The sequence below is a fragment of the Hemibagrus wyckioides genome, linkage group LG19 (genome assembly GCF_019097595.1).
Source record: "Hemibagrus wyckioides isolate EC202008001 linkage group LG19, SWU_Hwy_1.0, whole genome shotgun sequence".
NCBI classification, from domain to species: Eukaryota; Metazoa; Chordata; class Actinopteri; order Siluriformes; family Bagridae; genus Hemibagrus; species Hemibagrus wyckioides.
In genome coordinates, this window is record NC_080728.1 from 10,429,852 (window position 1) to 10,450,670 (window position 20,819).

At 39.0% G+C, this 20,819-nt stretch overlaps 1 protein-coding gene across 1 annotated transcript in view; it reads right to left on the minus strand.

The window, feature by feature from the left end:
• Window positions 1-20,819, minus strand: part of LOC131370152 (xylosyl- and glucuronyltransferase LARGE1) — a 62,583-nt gene that overhangs the window by 10,916 nt on the left and 30,848 nt on the right. The window contains exons 5-10 of the mRNA XM_058417274.1: window positions 18,539-18,662; window positions 18,213-18,384; window positions 10,249-10,353; window positions 6,983-7,095; window positions 4,409-4,534; window positions 3,446-3,601 (exon numbers count right to left, since the gene is read on the minus strand). Of these exons, the coding sequence (XP_058273257.1) occupies window positions 3,446-3,601; window positions 4,409-4,534; window positions 6,983-7,095; window positions 10,249-10,353; window positions 18,213-18,384; window positions 18,539-18,662 (796 nt within the window). The remainder of the gene's footprint in view (window positions 1-3,445; window positions 3,602-4,408; window positions 4,535-6,982; window positions 7,096-10,248; window positions 10,354-18,212; window positions 18,385-18,538; window positions 18,663-20,819) is intronic.

Sequence of the window (20,819 nt, forward strand, 5' to 3'; positions counted from 1 at the left end):
ATATTGCATGAGCAAGAGTGGAGTAATAGTGAACATCAGCACTGCACTCGAGTGAGATATTGGTTTTATACAACAGTTTTATAAATAAGAAATGAATATTAAATAACTGACACGGAGGACACAATACACATTAACAATTTGTTTCATTTTTGAATAAAAATAGACCCCAAAGAAGCCACACTCAGACAGCCCGGTAACCAGCTGGCCAGCTAAGAAACTGTGTCCAGAGAAACCCTTCTTAATTTTTCCCCGAATCTAAAATCAGAATTGGTGAATAGATCATTCTGCTTATATACATTGGTAATTGGGTCAAATACGTCAACACACACACACACACACACACAGGACAAACTGCATGTTAATATGGTAAACATATAGAGATATATACCATATAGAGATATATACCAGATGTATACCATATATTTTAATAATGGTAAACATATAGAGAAATTCCTAGCTTATAGTTAGAGTGTATTAGACCAAATTCATACTAGCAATTTGATACACATTTGTTTTTAAAAAAAGGTTTTAACATTGACACGACTGACTAGCCCTTGCTTAAAACAATGGTGCATGGACAGATGATAATAAAAAGAATTTATTATAACCATTAGGAAATCCCAGACAGATGGTGGACTAAAACACTACAGCAGATGGCTGATTCTCTCATGTTAAATCAGGTTAGTTAAAACCAGTGGTAAGTGCCATGCTCAATAAGGAGAACTGTAACACTGTGTGGGAGTCTGAAGCCATGCTGATGACCAGTGGCAGATCCGAAATATTGTGACCGATATGGCCAAAGTGAGGCATAGAGCAAGTTGCCAAAGCAAAGAGAGTCATAATCGAACACTAACACGTTACCCAAAATGCTTATTTTAATATTGTAGATAAATTATAATATCCATTGACTAGAATAGGTTATATTAAATATTGTTTTAATAGAATAGATTTCAGCAAGGTACACTGCTTCCCTTTCAACTTGTAATGAATGGAGAGACTAATTTCTGAACAACTGATAAGGAATTGCATGATCATTAAAAACCGTGGAATAAAGTTTGTTTCCTAAAATTTAGACGAAAACCAAGGCTGATTGGTTCAGAGATGGTCAGTGATATAAAGCAGTATGCTGTGTTTGTGGTGTTGTGTAGGTTGTAGTTTACACATTTCTCCCAGCTAGCATTAGTGATAACTCTAATGATTATTACCTTCACAAAACACTAATTAGTTTGGTCAATGTTATGGATTTGACCCAAGTAATGGGTCTGTATATATTAATTGATCTTAAGTCAATACTGCTATAAAGTCATTTACAGTACATTTATACTGTTTCCACTCTGAGCGGCCATTTAGATTTGATGTCATGCTATGAAACAGGAAGTGATGAGTTGAAATTTCAAGTTGTGGTGCATTTTTTATTTGTTTTTTTTTTGTTTTTTTACCAAGCAGGGAATGTTGATTTACCTTAAATGCAGTATTAGGCCACCCTTCAGCTCTGCTCCTGCTAATGAGTTAAAACTGCAATTACTTTTCTGAAATGTCTCAAGTTTTTTTCCCTCCATTGATTGCAAATCTAAGAGTAAATCCAGCTAAATCAGTTCTAGGTTTAATGGACCAACATTAATGTGGCTAAGCTAGATCATTTATCTACTTCCATAAGGCTTTAAGCTCAGACATGACTGCTGTCATTGTGTAAAACAGTGCCAGGTAATTGTTAGATTTTGATCATGAAGTGAATGAGTGTTGGATTGGCATTTATTAAAATGCAAATTAAAAAAAGGCAGGATGTGACGGGATGGTTCCAATGTCACGTTTGTATGATTTTGGTCTTACACATACAGCTCTCTGGCTTCCTCATAAAGTCTAAATGAATTAGCTCTGCTGAATCCACCACAAAATAACAGAAGGAAATGAATTGCTAATTGTTTTTGCTATTTAAAGAGTTTAACTATTTCATCCCAGATCTAACAACGAACTAAGACTACAACAATTTCCGCCTTACTTACAGATATTAAAGACAAGCTTGATGATTCTATGAAACAATTAACTAAATATTACAGACACATTTAGGTACAATTATTTATTTATTCTTATTTATTTATTTATTTATTTATTTTTTTAGCAGCAAGAAATCCTGAGGCCTTCTTTGATTGCCTTGAAGGCCCCTTTCTCACACAACATCAGAGAATGCTGTGTCTCCAAAACCGGGAGTAAATGCAGAAACATAATCTGTATCATACTCCTGTGATCCTTCCACACACACTCACAACGTGTCTTACAAATAGTGTCTCATTATAAAGAGCACCTGCTGTTCTTGCTATGAGGGAAGAGAATGACCCAGAATAAGCGTGCACACACTCATATGAAAGACCCATCTGTGTTCCTCACCCACAGAGGCATCTGTCATCTCAGAAAAAGAGAGTGAGAGAGAGAGAGAGAGAGAGAGAGAGAGAAAGAGAGAGAGAGAGAGCAAGTCACTCCATCATCTCACCTCTTACTGTATCCTATGAATTTTTTTCTCCCTTTCAATTGAATCAGTCGACTTAAATACATGAACTCGGTGTGCGGGAGTGGAGTGGGGAGGATGGATAATTTACTCATTCTCACTGCTCTCTCACTAGGGGAAAAACAGAATGGTCTGGATAACTGCTTTATTCCGTCTGGTAACTCTCATGGGAACTGAATCTCAAAGTTTTGTTTTTGATGACTGTTTTTCAGATTTCAAAGTGCTCTAAAAAAAATCTTCTACTGCACATTGTTGCCATACAGTAATGTACAATTTCTCTGAAAGGTACAATTTCTCTGAATGACCTTTTTCTGATTATACTAATCGTATGACAAGCTGATTTCCCACTGTCTTTAAATCCCCCATTGGTTACTGATAAATAACTTAAATGTGCTCTTATGAACTTCATCTAACTGCTACAACAGCAGCAGCAACAAAAAAAAGACTACTACTGACTAAACCGTGAACAATTTCTTTTCTCCAAATACTCAGGAATGCCCGTATCCCTGCTCATTCATGCGATTATTCAATCAGCCAATCATATGGCAGCAGTACCAAGCATGTGGCAGCAGTACCAAGCATAAAATCCTTCATATTCATGCAAAGAGCGTGAGTTAATCTTCACATCACACTTCAGAATAGAAAAAATGTAGTGTTTAGTGACTCTGAACACGGCATGGTTGTTTGCTCTGGTATTTCAGAAACAGCTGGGATTTCTCTAGAGTTATTGTTGTGAAAAACAAAAAACGTTTAGTTACTGAATGTTGAGTGGAAATGTTACAACCGTGATGAGCAGAAAAGCATCTCAAACATAATCAAGCCTCATGGTAGACGGGCTCTAAGTTACACGGGGCATCGGCTCAGTGATACCGGAGAGGACCCGATATTGTATTCTGCAGTTGTAGCTCATCCACCTCAGTGATTTATTTAGTTTGTACCTACATTCTCACTATTGTGGTCAGTTTCACTTGGACAGCCGAATAGCTCCCTCCTCAGCAGGTTGCCATCATACTCCAGAAAGGTCAGATAAAGGTTTCGGAAAAACTCCACATGCTTGTTCTTCACCCGCAGCTTCTTAGGAGAGTTCCAGTGGATCACCTGGACAAATATGATATTAAAATTATTTCAGAAACATGTCCCATTGTGCCATATCACATATCTAACTGCTCTGTCCTGTATTTACAGCAACCACAACATCTGCATTACACTGAAATTACTCAAGCTTCCAGTTTAGGAGAGTAAAGGCCAGCACATATCGCTGCTGAGACACCTAATGCTCGACAGAACATCTTTACAAAATGTCAGAACACAAATTTAGGGGAGAAATTGAACAGCCCTGCTCTGTATACAAACTTTCACACCTGCAAGTGGCTAGTGCGACTGTGATTGACAGGGAAGAAAGGAAAACCCTCCTCTTCACACAGACAGCAGGGCCAATTATTCTGTCCTGGACTCCTGTTGTGGATGCCTGTGGCATCGTCCGGATTTGCCCTTTATCGCTGGTGCAAGTGCTCACACTACTGCACCAGTCAGAAGCCAGGATTAATTTAGTCGTCAGAATCGAGTGCGTTGTTGCTCTATTAGGGAGTCATGAGGAGCCAATCATTGTTACATGGTAAATGAAAGGTGAGTTTAAGAGCCACAGAGGAGCAGGAGTTAGGACAGAGCAGAAGGTACCAGGCAGCCACACCTTAGTCTCGCGCACACACACACGGACCACACACACAGACTATAAAAACAGATGGCGACAGTCAGCAGGAGAAAAATCTTACATCCACCAGCACAGACTCTTCTTAGCTGCCCCTCCCTCATCAGCTTGACGTGAGCTTTCATTTTCTCCACTACACATGTACTAGGTCTAGAGTCTCTCTACGTTTTTCAATCTCGCCTTCTCTTCTCCCTCACCTTGAGGTCGGACACGTCTCTGTAGCACTTCTCGGAGCGTGTGTGATCAGACAGCTGGACGTTCCAGAAGCAGGGCAGCTGGTGCACCAGGAAGGGGTTCTGTTTGATCACAGCGTTAAAGATGTCCTGCAAAGCACAAGACCTACATCTCACATTCCATTACATCAGCTACAAACAGACCTTGCAGCTCTCATGCCTCCTACACACTTCACAGAAAAAAAGCAGGAAAAAAGGCAGGATTAACTGCCCTGTTGTGTGGAGAAAGTACCACGCTCTCACATTTAAAAGCACATTTCTATGAGAAGGAGGTAAAAAATGACTGCGGTTATTACACTCACTCACCTAACAGCAAGTTTGTTTGTAAAAGCTATTACTGTGAAATGAACGGTATTAGGGACGTGACACTAAATCATTTTGATTCACAATTCATTGGTTTTCAATTTGACTTCAAAATAGATATTTGAAAATTAAGAACATTTCCAATACACTAAACAGTAATTTGTGCGAACGATTCAACCGGATTTAAGAAATATCATAATGCACTGAGAGAATTCCTAAAAGATTTCCATAATCATTTTTTGGCATATTTGTGTGTTACGCCTCGGTAAGCAGAGAGGCAAAGCAAAAAAGCGTACTAGACCCACAGTCTAGTACTCGATGGATCGAAACCACGAGCAGCTAAAACCCAATTAAACTGTCCGCTCCAATGATGATGATGTTTCTAGTCTCAGACCTGTATGTGCTAGAGTGTGTAGAAGTTGTTCATTGGAGACTACAAAGCACTTCTGTACGATGCTTCAGAAAAAGAAAAGTGCTGTAAATGTAAAGTAAATGTAATTATGTTACAGAGGTCAAGGAGAGCTCTGCTGTCTGAGCCATTGCTCTATAGACACTGAAGAATGGACTGATCATAACACCGGCAGCCCATGTGTGAAAGGTGGATGGCAAAAGATGGTATCTTTTAAAATAATTTTTTGTCTAATGTCAACATCACAGCATGTTGAAATGCTTTATTTTTCTATAACAGCAGCTCTGATTGTAGTTCTGATGTAACAAACAATAGCTTTACACACTCTTTCTAATATGTTACTGTTTCTATAGTAACAAGCTCCAGCTATGTGTCCACATAAAATAAGGCTAAAGAATAAGTGGTTAAAATAAAACGTACTGTTGTTTTAAAATGTGCTGAGGACATTATGTTTATTTTACATTTATATTAAGTGTGATAAATGATAAAAAAAAATAGCCATTAAGCCCCTTGAAGTTTTGGTTTGGGTTTTTAAGAGAATGAAAACCTTAAAATTAGCCCATTTTACTAAAACAAAATGCCCAAAACTAACCCGAACATTCATGGCTAAGATGGTTTTTTTCTCTTTATTTGGGTTACAAAGAATGGGGAAAAAAACACTTATTTCCCAGGAACAAGAAAAAAGTAAAAGTTTGTTACATAGTGTAATAGATGGAGAAAATAATCACTGTGAAATAAGTGCAAATAAAAATAATGGTGTGTATTATTTTTGGATAACAGCACGGTTCTTGTTCCAATTCTGTTAAAACTGATGCAGTCGTTTTAAAAGAAAATCGAATCGATACATCGTGAAAACAAATATATACTATAGAACACTATTACGAACAAACATTACATCTATCTTACGAATGCAGACAGTCTTGTCTGGTCTCATTTTCTGCATCCTGCCAGAGACACAGATCAAGGAAACTGGTCTGGACCAAGATGTGCTTAAATGTCTCCTTAATTTGCAGAAATGTGCATGTCAGAAAGGGCTTTAGTGCTGAGGTCAGTGGTGGCAGAATCATTATAAATAGGCATCAGAGAACGAAGAGGAATGGGAAAAGAGGAGATAACAGCAAATACAGCAAGAGAGAACATCAACAGCTGAAGGACAAGGGCAATATCTCTCTCCAGGTCCTTAAGCCACTCGTGTTCTCAAAAGCCCTCACTGAGGTGCTTTAAGATGGCATTTCACAGAGAGAGAGAGAGAGAGAGAGACAGAGAGAGACAGAGAGAGAGAGAGCGAGAGAGAGCGAGAGAGAGTGAGAGAGAGAGAGAGAGAGAGAGAGACAGAGACAGAGACAGAGAGGAGACGAGTAGCTTTGAGAAGGAGAAGAGAGATCTCACACTAAGCATGGATGATAAAGAAAAAACAAACCCTTAAGTCCAGGGATTGATTTTGCAGGCGAAAAGACAGAGGCAGAGAGATACTTTAAAGCTGACTATTTAACTGTTTGAAGTGTGGCACTTGAAATAAAATTTGGATAGATGCTTCTGTGGAGCAGACGTGATGGACCCAGTGCTGCTGAAGCTGAACATACAGTAGATCAAGTGGGACTCAGCCTCTGTCTGGAGTTCACAAAGACGGAAAGGAATTAGCAGTTTTCTTTTATGTTTAAGTGAAGCGTGTTATGTTTGTATTGTAATTGTAATTCACACTGCATGCAGCAGGGGGCTCTGAAGACAACAAGTGCTCCTTTAAATATTTATCAGGAATATTAATGAGTAGGACTACCTGTGCAATACTCGAATCTAGTATAAAAGTATTGTGTAGGTGTGTGTACCTGATCTGCTAGCGATGTAGACAGCATGCTCATCAGCTCTCTCTCTGCTGTCAGTCTCCACATCTGCTCCCATCTGAGCTTCCTCAAACGATCCAACAGCAGGAGAATCACACCTGTAACACAAACACACACACACCCATTGGACTAGGTCATATACATCATTATGATGAGCCCCAAATGATGACCTTTCAATAATTATGACCTTGATAATGTCATCACCCCATAAAGCCTAGAAATAGCATGCCATCAGTCAGCTGCTAGCCACATGGTTAGAGTAAAAAGTCACATTAGGAGGCCCTCATCACGCGCTGATGAGTGTCTGATTACTTTAAGCAGAATGGATGTGTTGCTGAACGCGGTGTGACAGTCGAGTGAATAATGCGACGGAAGAGTAATGAGGGTTATGCCATTTCTCTGGAGTGGCAGCGATCGCGCTGGATCGAATGCATCACAGAATCATTTCATGGTTAACTAACTGCAAGTGCACAGGGCATAGCGGTGTGCAGAACATGCCAGCATAGTGTTTTCAGACATCAAACTGTATTTGAGATAATGCTTCATAGAGTGATTACTCTTAATTGCGAAGGAAAAGTCTACCTTGAAACATATAATTGTTTAGATTGAAATACTTGTGAAAAACTTTATACATAATCCTAGAAACAAAAGACTAAGAGATTCTTTTCTCATTTACTATTTTCCTTCAGTGATCAGCTTCATACTAATGAGAAATTCAACATAGAAGTGATCAGATAAGATAACATAAGATAAGATAGAACTTATTAATCCCAAAGAAAATTCTTTTGCCAGAGACTGCTTCAGTTTACATAAATAGAGAAATAAATATAAACAAAATACACACATCAGGCATAACATTATGAACACCTACCTAATGTTGTGTTGGTCCCCCTTTTTGCTGCCAGAACAGCCCTGACCTGTCATACACTGTGTATTCTGACACCTTTCTATCAGAACTTCTTCAGCAATTTGATCTGCTGTTGGTCTGTTGGATCGGATCATACGGGCCAGCTTTCGCTCCCCACATGCATCTATAACCCTTGGCCACCCATGACCCTGTCGCTGGTTCACCACTGTTCCTTCCTTGGACTACTTTTGATAGATACTGACCACTGCAGACCGGGAACACCCCACAAGAGCTGCAGTTTTGGAGATGCGCTGATCCAGTCATCACTGTTTGGCTCAAATCCTTACGCTTGCCCATTTTTCCTGCTTCTAACCCATCAACTTTGAGGACAAAATGTTCGCTTGCTGCCTAATATATCCCACCCACTAACAGGTTATATAATAATGTTATGCCTGATTGGTGTATAAATAAAATATTATATATATAGAAAATGCACAACAAAGGTGAATTTGCACAAAGTATGAAATGCTGGACTATGAAATACAAGGTGATGAGAGTGATGGTGTTGATGGTGGTATTAACATGAAAGTTGATGCTTTGGAGATTCATCTATTTATCTGAGCAGAGATGAGGAAGTGATAGAGTTTAGGCAGACTAAAGGATTAAAACGCTGCTGCATCACTCTCTTAGCAGACATGAAGCAAGTGATGAACTTGTGGCACAATAAGCAGGGAGTTGAACAGCATTGTGGGTAAAAATACTATTACACAAAGAGAAATTAAGGAAAAAAAAACTTTCATCATAAAATAAATCTTGGATGACACTGAAGTTAAAGATTAATATGCGAGGTAGAGTTTTCCTTTAAGGACTTGAAATTCGTCATTGTGATTTAATGCCAAAAAAACATGAAAATGGTAATGATGTTCCTTCTCCATGAGACACATGACGACTACAGAAGATAACTGGCAGAATTTTCCAAATCACTGAGTTCTGTTAGTGTCCTCCCTCAGGGAAAGAGCTTAACAAACTAACATTTTACACATAACTGACTTTTATACCATCTGCTTAGGAGCTGCAGAACAATTACTAAAGGAAAGCTACAGGCAGCGTAGCCCTAAACACACATTATTTCCTGAGTCCTGCTGCTGCTGCAGAAAGCTTACAATGAAGTGTTGAAATGTTTGTAATCTATGGTTTATATCTATAAACCCAAAGGACTTGTGCTGCTTGTCATTGCTACCAGAGTCAATATAAAGTGAATGCATTGCACACCAGCTCTAATAGCAACACTGTTAAAGCCTCTTTGGTTTTGCAGAGGAAAAGGACTTAAGGGAAAATGTAACGGAAGCAAAGAAACCTATTCCGGAGATCGAATCTAATCTAATTCTTTAGGCACTCGATCAAGCAGACTTTTTATCATGCTCCTTTAGCAAAGTGTGTAGAGGGAATTTCTTTCACATAGTTCACACAAGTACATTTTCCATGTTTTTACCTCAAATACATTCGAAAGTAAAGCACCGCTGCATGAAATTGATTTGTGCCACAAATGAATGAATGACATGCATGCAACTCAGGCCATTAACAATCTAACTGTTAATTTAAACTATAGCTAAAATGTAGGGGTTTAACCATACAAGACATCCATTGTACCATTATACCCGCTTTTTTCCTAATTAGGGTCACAGGGGTCTGCTGGAGCCTATCCCAGCACACATTGGGTGAAAGGCAGGGGTAAACCATGGACAGGTCGCTAGTCCATCACAGGGCCACACATAGTCAACCACACACACTCACACTCAGTCCTGTGGGCAATTTAGAATTACCAAAACATCTAATGTACATGTTTTTGGAATGTGGGAGGAAACCGGAGTACCCGGAGTAAACCCACACAGGCACGGGAAGAACATGCAAACTCCACACAGAAAGGCTCCTGCCTGTTTGAACCCGGGATTCAAACCCAGGACCTTCTTGCTGTGAGGCAACAGTGCTAACCATCAAGCCACTGTGCTACCCATCATATAAGACAACATTCAACAGACTGCATAAAAAGTAGTGTAATAAAAATCCAAAATAAATGAAGCACACGCTTCCTGCTCTGGGAAACATTCGTTTCCTCTTTATCTCAAATCAGGGTACAGGGTCAGGTTTTAGAAAAAAAACAAATAAACATGTTTTTAATCAGCATGATGATTAGGAAGTTTATTTGCTGTAGATATGAGAATATATGCCATGGTGGAAAACGCAGGATTTAAACGCATGTCTAAGGCTACAGAGAGTAACATGACTGACAGCAGAATGTGGAATAAAATGCCCTGTGCCAGAGAACTAAATTTTAATTCATGTTTAAATGTTTACATGCTTTGTAATATGCTAATTGAAATTTTAGGGAATTGGTCTCACTCACCAGTGTTGAAGCCTCGACCTAGAGCTGGCCACGGTCGATGATTTTTCCACAGGTTCCCCAAATACCAGTCACTCTGATTCTCCACTAGCCCAAGCACCTGCTGACCTGAGAGAGATAGACAGAGAGAGAGAGAGAGAGAGAGAGAGCGCAAGATAGTGATTGAGAGCAAGACAGAGACAGAGACAGCCAGACAAAGTGAGAAAGAAAGAGACAGACAGACAGAGAGACAGACAGAGACAGTGAGAGAGGGAAAAAGAGACAGAGACAGAGAATGAAAGTGATGGAGAGAGAGACAAAGAGAGAGCGAGAAGGAGAGAGCAAAAAAGAGACAAAGACAGTGATTGAGAGCAAGATAGAGACAGCCAGACAAAGTGAGAAAGAAAGAGACAGACAGACAGACAGAGACAGTGAGAGAGGGAGAAAGAGACAGAGATAGAGAATGAAAAAGTGATAGAGACAGAGAATGAAAGTGATGGAGAGAGAGACAAAGAGAGAGCGAGAAGGAGAGAGCAAAAAAAGAGACAAAGACAGTGATTGAGAGCAAGATAGAGACAGCCAGACAAAGTGAGAAAGAAAGAGACAGACAGACAGACAGAGACAGTGAGAGAGGGAGAAAGAGACAGAGATAGAGAATGAAAAAGTGATAGAGAGTGAGAGAGAGAGAGAGAGAGAGAGAGAGAGAGAGAGAGAGAGTGAGAGAGAGAGTGAGAGAGAGAGAATGAGAGAGAGAGAGAGAGTGAGAGAGAGAGAGAGAGAGAGAGAGAGAATGAGAGAGTGAGAGAGAGAGAGAGTGAGAGAGAGAGAGAGAGTGAGAGAGAGAGAATAATTACTGGCAGTCTATCTTACAATTTCTTTATTAATCTGGTTATGGTTAACTGAAAGCCTTCACCTTCATGACGTCCTTGTCTGATTGGCCAAATGAAATAAAATGACGGTGCTCTTTTGCATCAATTTGAGCTTCTCTGAATGATTAGTACCACACAGCGCGAGAGATTTTCAGCTGCAAGTGGACACGCACCCTAATAGTTTCTAACCTGCAAGGTCAGGAGCTTGACCTGATAAAAATCAGAAGTTCCAGATAACGGCAGTTAACACGGGTCTGTCTTTAACTCTAACATAGTGGGTTTGTGGTTTATTAAAACCCAGTAATGTCACACAATATAGTTACCAGTGCAATGTCCTTCAACGTGCGTCCTCCTTAAACTTATTATCATGCTTATTTTAAACCACTGTGTTAAGAGCTAGACACTTCAGCACCACAGAAAAGTTAAAAAAAAAGCTGGACTATGGGTCGGGCAGCTACAGAATAATATCATTTTATATAGATTTATGAGCACGAGCATGAGCACATGCCCTGAAGTCCTTCTGTGCAAGAATTTACATTGAACAATTCTTATGCACAGAAATATGAAGCACTTTACTTACACAGCTGATGAAGGACTTCAGTTTCTCCAGAAACCACTGCAGCTTATTTACAAAAATGCAGTGTATTGGAATACAGACACTTCTTGCCACAGATCACAAAGGATGAGAGGTGAAGCAATAAAATAAAATGGTGTCTGATTACAGTACAAATATCACAGATGGTGACTTAGCAGGAAATGAGGCAAAGGGAACACATTTGCCTTTAGGGGAATGACTATGGAGAGCAATAACACAAGTGTGTGTGTGTTAGTAAGATACTGTTTGAAATTAAGAAATAATTGTCCTGAAAGGGACAGGAGAGCAATAATTGTGTGTATGTGTGTTTGTGTGCGTGTTTGTTTCTATCCCCCAGAAAGGCATCACCCACAGTGCAAGTTTAATGAAGGCCATAAGCTAGATTAATGAGTGCCGATCCATAAGACACACACTCACACACACACACACACAAGTCATATAAGTCACCCAAGTCATAGTGACACCAACACCTGGAGCTAACAATGAAAAAGGATAAAATAAAAAGAATCTTCGCACATAACTTTCTGTATTAATATGAACACATCACTCTGTTGTATTCACACGCCGCTATTTTATAAAATGTTATGTACACCAGAGTACAGCGCTCCAAGTCTACAGTAAATCATGAAAACATTCAACTCACTGATAGAGAAGAGACAAACAGAGAGAATGTGGAAAAAAAATATATATAAAAATGAAAAGGAACCAATTCATGAGAAAATGGAATAAAAATGGGAGCTTTATATTTACATCTACCTTAAAGACCTTTATGGCATCTTAACCACACAATCAGAGGCTTAACACACAATCAATAAACACACAATCAGCTGAATTAAGACGAGAGCACTTGGTCGTGTTTAGCCGTAAACTTTTGATGAACTCTATTAATCCTTATCAGAGGTGCTCTCGTTATCAGTGGGATAGGCAGCAGATTTATTCATACACGAATGCAGTTAAGTCCGATTAAAGGGGGACCTTATCACACATGCATGTAATTAAACGTGGTAGAAGATTCTAATCGAATTTTCAGCAGAATCTCTAAGGCTGGGGCAGATAAATAAGCAACAACATAAAAAATACACTCACGCTCAATTATATCCAGTTAAACTGAGAAAAAATGTAAATTAAGATCTGGATATAGATTAGATTTCAGACAGTTTGTCTTTATTTGTTCTTCATTTACAACTGCAAAAAATAAAGTCTTAGCAATTGATGAATGCTTAAAATAATGTGCCAATAGAACAAGACTATTTCAAGCTTGGAGTTAGTACAATATCTAGAAACAGGCTTTAATAATCATGTTTGCTTTGCTTGTAATAGGAAATATAAGATACATCTAAATCTATTCAAGATATTTTCCTCTTGCTAAGATGCTGCTTCAGATGCAGTCAATATTTAATGCTTTTTAAACAGCGAAAAAGTAACTAACTAACTATTCTGAACCCAAGCCACATGTACACTGACCAGGCATAACATTATGACCACCTGCCTAATATTGTCTTGGTCCCCCTTTTGCTGCCAAAACAGCCCTGACCCGTCATGCACTGTTTCCCCAGGTGCATCAAGGAGCCTTGGCCACCCATGACCCTGTTGCTGGTTCACCACTGTTCCTTCTTTGGACCACTTTTGGTAGATACTGACCACTGCAGACCGGGAACACCCCACAAGAGCTGCAGTTTTGGAGATGCTCTGATCCAGTCATCTAGCCATCACAATCTGGCCCTCGTCAAACTTGCTCAAATCCTTACGCTTGCCTATTTTTCCTTCACATCAGCTTTGTGGACAAAATGTTCACTTGCTGCCTAATATATCCCTCCCACTAACAGGTGCCATGATGAGGAGATAATCAGTGTTATTCACTTCACCTCTCAGTGCTCATAATGTTATGCCTGATCGGAGTATTTTGAACTCAAAGGTCTGGAAAATTTCACTTGTACTGACCAGCTGTCTCACCTCTTGGTACAGGAGATTTGTACTTGGTATTTGTACTTGTATTTGGCAGACACCCTTATCCAGAGTGACTTACATGTTCATCACATTTTATACAACTGAGCAACTGAGGGTTAAGGGCCTTGCTCAAGAGCCCAGCAGTGGCAGATTGCTGGACCTAGGATTTGAACTCACACACCTTGTGACCACTAGTCTAATGCCTTAACCACTAAGCTAGCACATCCTATATAAAGAGCACTTTCTCACCTCATAGGCTACGTTTTCAAGGAATTTCAAGGAAACAAGACCAGCTGTCTCACAGTGTGGTACAGGAACTGCACAGTCTCTGATCATGATTTTTTTTGTCCTGCACTCCTCTCACACTGATATGTATTTCCACTTTGTGTAGTCTTGCATATGGTTAGGAGTTGCACCAAGGTCCTTGAGAAACTACTTCTCCTTTTAATATATACAGGCTATTCTTTCATTCTTCCCATGTCTTCATGGACCTCACTTTGTGCACCTTAGTTCCAGTGGCAGGATATTGTAATGCATTAGTGTACAAAAACATCTTAATACAATTTGATGATGATGATCAGGTGTCCACATACAGTTCTTTTGGCCTGCCTGACCCAACCCTCCCTTAATGATCCAGGCTTGGGGGCAGCACAGGAAAGGTACTATAAACACTAGGTCCCTGGAGGACTAGTGGTGTGGCTTTGGTGCACAGTCCCAGTGGCTGGTTCTCTGGCTGGGAATCAAACCCAGGCTGCTATAGTGAGAGCACTAAAGCCCTAGCTCTCCAGGGACTCAGTATATCTGGCCAACATGCACAATTAGTTTCGCTTTCATTTTCCTCAACATTAGCATGAGTGACAGATCTTCTTTTGGCTAACGCACAGCCACGTCACAGTACATTCAGTTAAAAGTGTAAGCAAGCATTAATGCTCTAACCACTAATGTATTGTTCTGCTTGAAATAAATGGTAGTGGTGCATGGCCAAAATTCCTTGGGAATACAGTCCTTTTTTATTTTAGAAACAAATTACATTCGGTGTCTTTGATAACTAGCTACTATTTGTTTTGACTTAATTACTCTCTGTGCTTAATTACAGAAATCTATAGAATATGAAGGAACTAGAGCTGGGCTAAGAAAGCAAGCAAGTAAGTAAATAAATAAAAAATATCAGCAATTTTGTGCACTGTATCGGGCATTCCTTTTCAAAATACCATGATATCCAAATGTCATGAATAAAATTCTGCTGTATTGCAAACATGCCAACTGAAACCCATAATACACCGGGTGTTCAATTCCCTCCATGCAGTTGAGATGAATCAGGGCGTGAATTCTTAAACTAAACCGGAGAAAAATAAAAGGCACCAAATTAAAATTTGGATTATGGGAGTTTGGAGATAAAAGCCTGAAAAGCAGAAACTAAAAGATAATGAAGGTAAGAAAGAGTAGAACTAAATTGGCATCTGCTTCTGCTAACACTTTTGAGAATATTACAGAACTGCCTCAAACTAAAAATGCTTTCAGAAATATCCCAAAAAAAAAGAAAAAAGAAAGGCAGAGTGAAGTGAAATTAAGCAAAAGGAAAGCGGGGATGATGATGGGAGTGAACGGAAGAGATGGAGCAAATGTATGCAATAAAAACTGAGGAAGTAAGCAGTGGAGAATAGGGAAGGAGAAAGGGAGAGAGAACGAGTGCATGAACGTGACGCTGCATGATAAATCCTATTCATGAGGCGAGTTCATTCGGAACCCTGCCATTTTCCCGGAGACAAAGGCGGTGAGCTGTCTTTACTGGGAGCTTGAGAGTCATGAGAGGAACTGAAAGATATGAAGGCACTGTGTTGGTGTGTGTGTGTGTGGCAATCCAGTTTCTCTCCTACTGAGCTCCCACTCGACACACTGCCTCACTCACAGCACTACCAAACATCATTTAACTGCTGCCACTGCAGATACGCAGCCTGGGCTCATGGTGAAAGCCTGATGACTGAACAAATACTGATTATAATTCAGATAGAACTACACTTTCCCTGTACACCGTCATGATTTGATCAATTTTCCACTTTATCACATGAAATTTACAAACCCTAGCTTTAAAAAACATCTACTATTTTGCAAACCAAAATATGTAATCATTTACACTGCATGTAGTCTAATGCCACTTTGTTTGGTAATACAGTGTTGCATCAGTGGCTGCTTTTGTTATTAAATTTGAGGCCAGAAACGAATTCGACTACAACGGTGAGTAACCGTTAACATTTTCAGCGCTTTAAGTCTGTAATGCTGTGTCTCTTCCTAATAGCAAGCATGTAAACATGCCATGCCAGCATCAGTGGCTATTTTCAAGGCAGGATCGAGGTAGGTAGAGCGAGATATTTTAGTAGTTCTTATAGCATTACAACAATAGAATCTTCCAGTATTTCAACTGTGTCAATAATAGCAGCTATATGAGGTCCTTTTATACTTTAATACTCTATGAGAACTCCAGGAATTTCTTTTCTTAGTAAAAGTCTGGTCTTGTGTTAAGAGCATCCACTTCATTCCTTCCATAAGATAATTCTCTATATAGATGAATTTCAAATGCACCTTCACAATCACTGCTGATGAAGAGTTATGGATTTGACAGTCTGGGCCAGAAAGAAATCAGCCCCATGCTTGACTTCATACATTTTTAAAAAAATAAATAAATCACTGTTGTTTTAGGTTCCATAAAAACCCCATTTCTATCTATTTATTAACAATGGATTGACGTGTATTAAAATTCAATCCTTAACACCAAATACAATGGTTATTCTGAAGGTTATTTTTATTTCATATATTTTGGAGAGCATTATACCTTCAAGTCTATAGCGTACTGTAAATCCCTTAAACTAAGACTATTTCATACTGTTCCATCCCTGTTTACTGTAGAGACCACACCAGCGTATCAGAAAAAGAAGACAATCTAATCCAGCTTGTTCTAGCTATCTGTGCACATTGTAAATGCAGCTCTCCATTTCATTCACCATTGCCTCTGACTCATATGAATTACATACAGAATGTGCCGCACTGAAGAATTCCTGATTCCCCAGTTATCACTCAGAATGAAACCCTTCCTCTGTAGCAACCTATAACATTACGCAACACTACCATCATCCAACCAAGCAGCATCACATTAAACTGTATTCTCTTATTCTGATCATGTCTCAGGTGAAACACTAGAATTTATCCATTATTTCCCCCAAATGTCACGGGTTGACCCTAAGTCAAGGACGACGAAGTCATGTATGGGGCTGTGACTTATTTGTTTCACATTCTGTCAAAACACATCTTTGTGCTCGTGTACCTGACACAAATGTGCTCTTTTGCTGACACTAGTAAGAAAAACAATTCAAAATATTTTACATCCGCTGAAGTTCAGGTCCAAACAACAATGTGTGAATCCTTCCAGAAATGTAGCTGTAATATTTATTTATTCTTTGCCACAAGGTTTCCTACAACCACCATATCATGATAAGAAATAACCAGATCATGGACAGGAAAGGATAGGTACCAGAAAGATGAATTCAGTTCATACTACTTTAATCATGGCAGTGTATAGCCTAAATCTGAGGCTAGTTTTACCTCAGGCCATGAGAGGTACATTTGGAGGAAATCCAACACTGCTCATCATCTTGAGATCACCATCCTCAGTGAAGGAAGGAAAGCATGGTGGTGGTAGTGTCATGTTGTCTTTTTATTTGTTTCTGTTATTTTCGTTTCTACTACCCAGTCACTGAGATTTGGTGGAGAGCCTTCTCTAGGTATAGCCACAGCAGTGCTATATTCTTTCCATTTTTTAATAATGGATTTAATGATGTGTCACAAGATGTTTAAACCAAACTTGTCCCTGAAGTGTTTTAATAGCTCATCATGATGCTGGCAGTTTAGATGTGTTATCTATCAATCTCTGGGGTCATCTAGTAACAGGTGTATGTATACTGAAGTCTCATGATAATGGCACATGGGTGGACTCCATTAAACTATTTATGTGAACGCTGGCAACTTAAGCCAGTAAACACTTAAGAACTTAAAACTGAACTTCTCAAATACCTGCGTATTACTGACTCTGAGAAGATCTTCTGTCATCCATGGATGATAATGAACCTGCCTAGAAAATTCTTTCTCCCTTCAGCCAGATCATAACTCGGTATGTATTATGTCAGTTTGTCCAATTATTTCTCAGGCTGTGAAAAATGAAGGATACAAAATATGTGCAGCTCCTAAATGGTTAATGCAAAAAATCTCCTTGAATTAAAGCTGAAAGTCTACACTTAAACCCCATCTTGATTTTTTTTTTTTTTTTTTTTTTTAAATCTATTGTTATGTACAAACGCAAAATGACAAAAATTGTGTCACTGTCCAAATTCTTATGGACCTAAGACAATGATATAAGAGCAGAAGGAGGAAATAAATTGAACTCTAAACATGTTATCTATATCACAAGCCAAAGTTGTTCATTTTGAACTTGGCAAGTGATTTGAAAAATACAGTATAGTTTTAACAGCTACTGCTGCAATACTGGAAACTGGCGTGTACTGAATTCAGTTCAGTGTGCTGAATACCTTTGAATTTGTGAAAGACGGCCCAGAGCTCAGCGATGTCTGTGGCGAAGGTGATGTCCGTATCAAGAACGATGACTTTCTGCAGGTCTGATGGCAGTGTCTTAGTCAGAACCAGCTTCATCAGGCCATAGATACCTGAGTAATGTTTGTTGGGAATCCATGACACCTCAGACTAACACACACACACACACACACACACACACACACAGGAACGGTATTTACTGAATGTAGAGCTAACACTTTTGTACAAATATTTTTTTCATACAGGTGCGTATGATTAAAGATGCACTTGAAATGTCTTTTTGAGTATTAAAGGAGAGACTCACCTTCAATTCGTCTGCATCGTAAAAGTCCACTCGGACAGCTGGCACCATCCAAGTGTGGAATAGAGAGGCCAGGATCTGCTTGGCAATGGAGTCTGTGATGAAGTGGAAGTGAAGAGGGTTCCGTCTGTCACAAACAACACCATTAATGTTTTTCTATCACTGGCCTCAGTATTGTAAAATATTATTTGCCATTTTGGTAAAAAAAAAAAGAAAAGAAAAAAAGTTTACCAAATAATCTTCATTAATGGAGCAAACTTATGGGAAGTCCATCAGTGTTATTTTTTATTTTATTTTGCAAAGATTTCAGCATAATATTTGCAGTGGGGAGTTGAGATGGGAGAGTTACAGTTCTCAATCCACAGATAAACTTTTTTTTTTTTTTTTTAAGTTTTTTTCTGCCAGGCAATAATCATCCAGGATGAACAGTGGATAAGTGTTCCACTCTGTTCTTTCCACATTTGCTTCATGTAATAAAGTAAGTATATAAAGTTGTTACATGTCTACTGTACTCACTGGTTTAAACATTCTGTTTCTGTTCTATAAAGTCTTAATCTTTACATCAAATAACTATAAGTAAATATTATTGATATTAGCCAGCTACGCTATATAGCCAAAGGTTTTGGGACGTTTGCCTTTACATGCACATGAATTTAATATGGAGTTGGCCTGCCCTTTGCAGCTATAACAGCTTCAACTCTTCTGGGAAGGCTTTCCACAAGGTTTAGGGTGCATTTGTGGAAGAGAAGGTTTGGCTCGCAGTCTCTGCTCTATTTCATCCCAAAGGTGTTCTATCAGGTTGAGGTCAGGACAGTCAAGTTCCTCCACACCAAACTCACTCATTCATGTCTTTATGGACCTTGCTTTGTGCACTGGTGTTGGAACAGGAAGGGGTCATCCCCAAACTATTCCCACAAAGTTAGGAGCCTGAAATTGTCCAAAATGTCTAGGTATGATGAAGCATTAAGAGTTCCTTTCACTGGAACTAAGGGGCCAAGCCCGACCCCTGAATTCAATGATTTGGAGGGGTGTCCCAAAACTTTTGGCAATATAGTGTATATGCAATGTTTTTAATAAACTTTTAAGGTTCAGCATTTAATTAAAGGCCAACCTAAAATATCTTGTTCAGGAAGATATTCTTTCATATCCTTTTCTTCTTCAAAATAAAGCAACTTTAAAGTAAACAGTGAAATATTGTGGTATTACAGATCTTAAAAATAGAAAAAGAATATCATGCTTAAATGCTTAAAGCTTAACAGGCTTAAAAATGTTTTGCTCTACTGAGTGTATTTCTATATTAGTTCATTACTTTAATGAAGGTACTCTTTCAGAACAAACGGCAAGACGGAACCTTATAAAACCAACCAGTGTATGATCTTACAGAAGAATAAGGTTCTATCTATGTTTGGCTATCTATATTATATCATTCTATCTATATTATCTCAGAATTTTAATTATGGAAATTTGAAATGTGTGAGAGTTGTTAAGCTGAAAATGAAGATTATTTTAGAGTTTAAACAGCTGGAATGTTAAAACTACGAGGACACATGCTTCAAAATGTTTCTTTAGGCATGTGAAACCTTAGGACACTTTTGTCTTCAGACAGCTGCATCGACTTACTGTCTTTCCCTGTAAAGGTGTCCTGCTTTGACCTTTACCCTGGCACTCTGCAGTTACTCCCATTAGACTAATGCTCTGAAAAGCACCTTTGGCTTTGTTTGTTTTTGTGCCTCTAAAATCATTGAACAAATCAAAACTAATTAGCCTGTGATCTATAAAAAAACCCCACACTTTATTAGAAGTCCCATTTATATACATGTACTTCTATACATCTGTTATTTCTCTAAGTGTTTCAGCAGCTTTGTCCAGTTGTCAGGTCAGCAAACACATGCAGCAGTTTTCTTTTGTCAGCCTGTCAAAAAAATATGCCATTCATTTCTATGTTTTTGTCCTTTTGAAAGCTTAGTTTGGATCCATGTTGTCTTTTCTGTGGCAGGCGCAACGTGACACAAAGGCACGTAATTTCCATGCACATATCCGACATAATAGGGTAGATTTAATACGGGTTTGCTCATTTATTTCACATGGAAAAGGAGTTTAATCATTCAATTCACAGAACAGTCCAGATCCTGGCTAGGAAAATACATACACACTCGCACTGGCACTGGCACAGTTCTCTGAAACCTGGCATGAGGCTTCCCTGAGCTTTACACTGTTCAGGTCCACCATGTTGCACTAATGACGATAATCTGTCTATTATTTAGTTTCAGAGTCTTGCAGAACA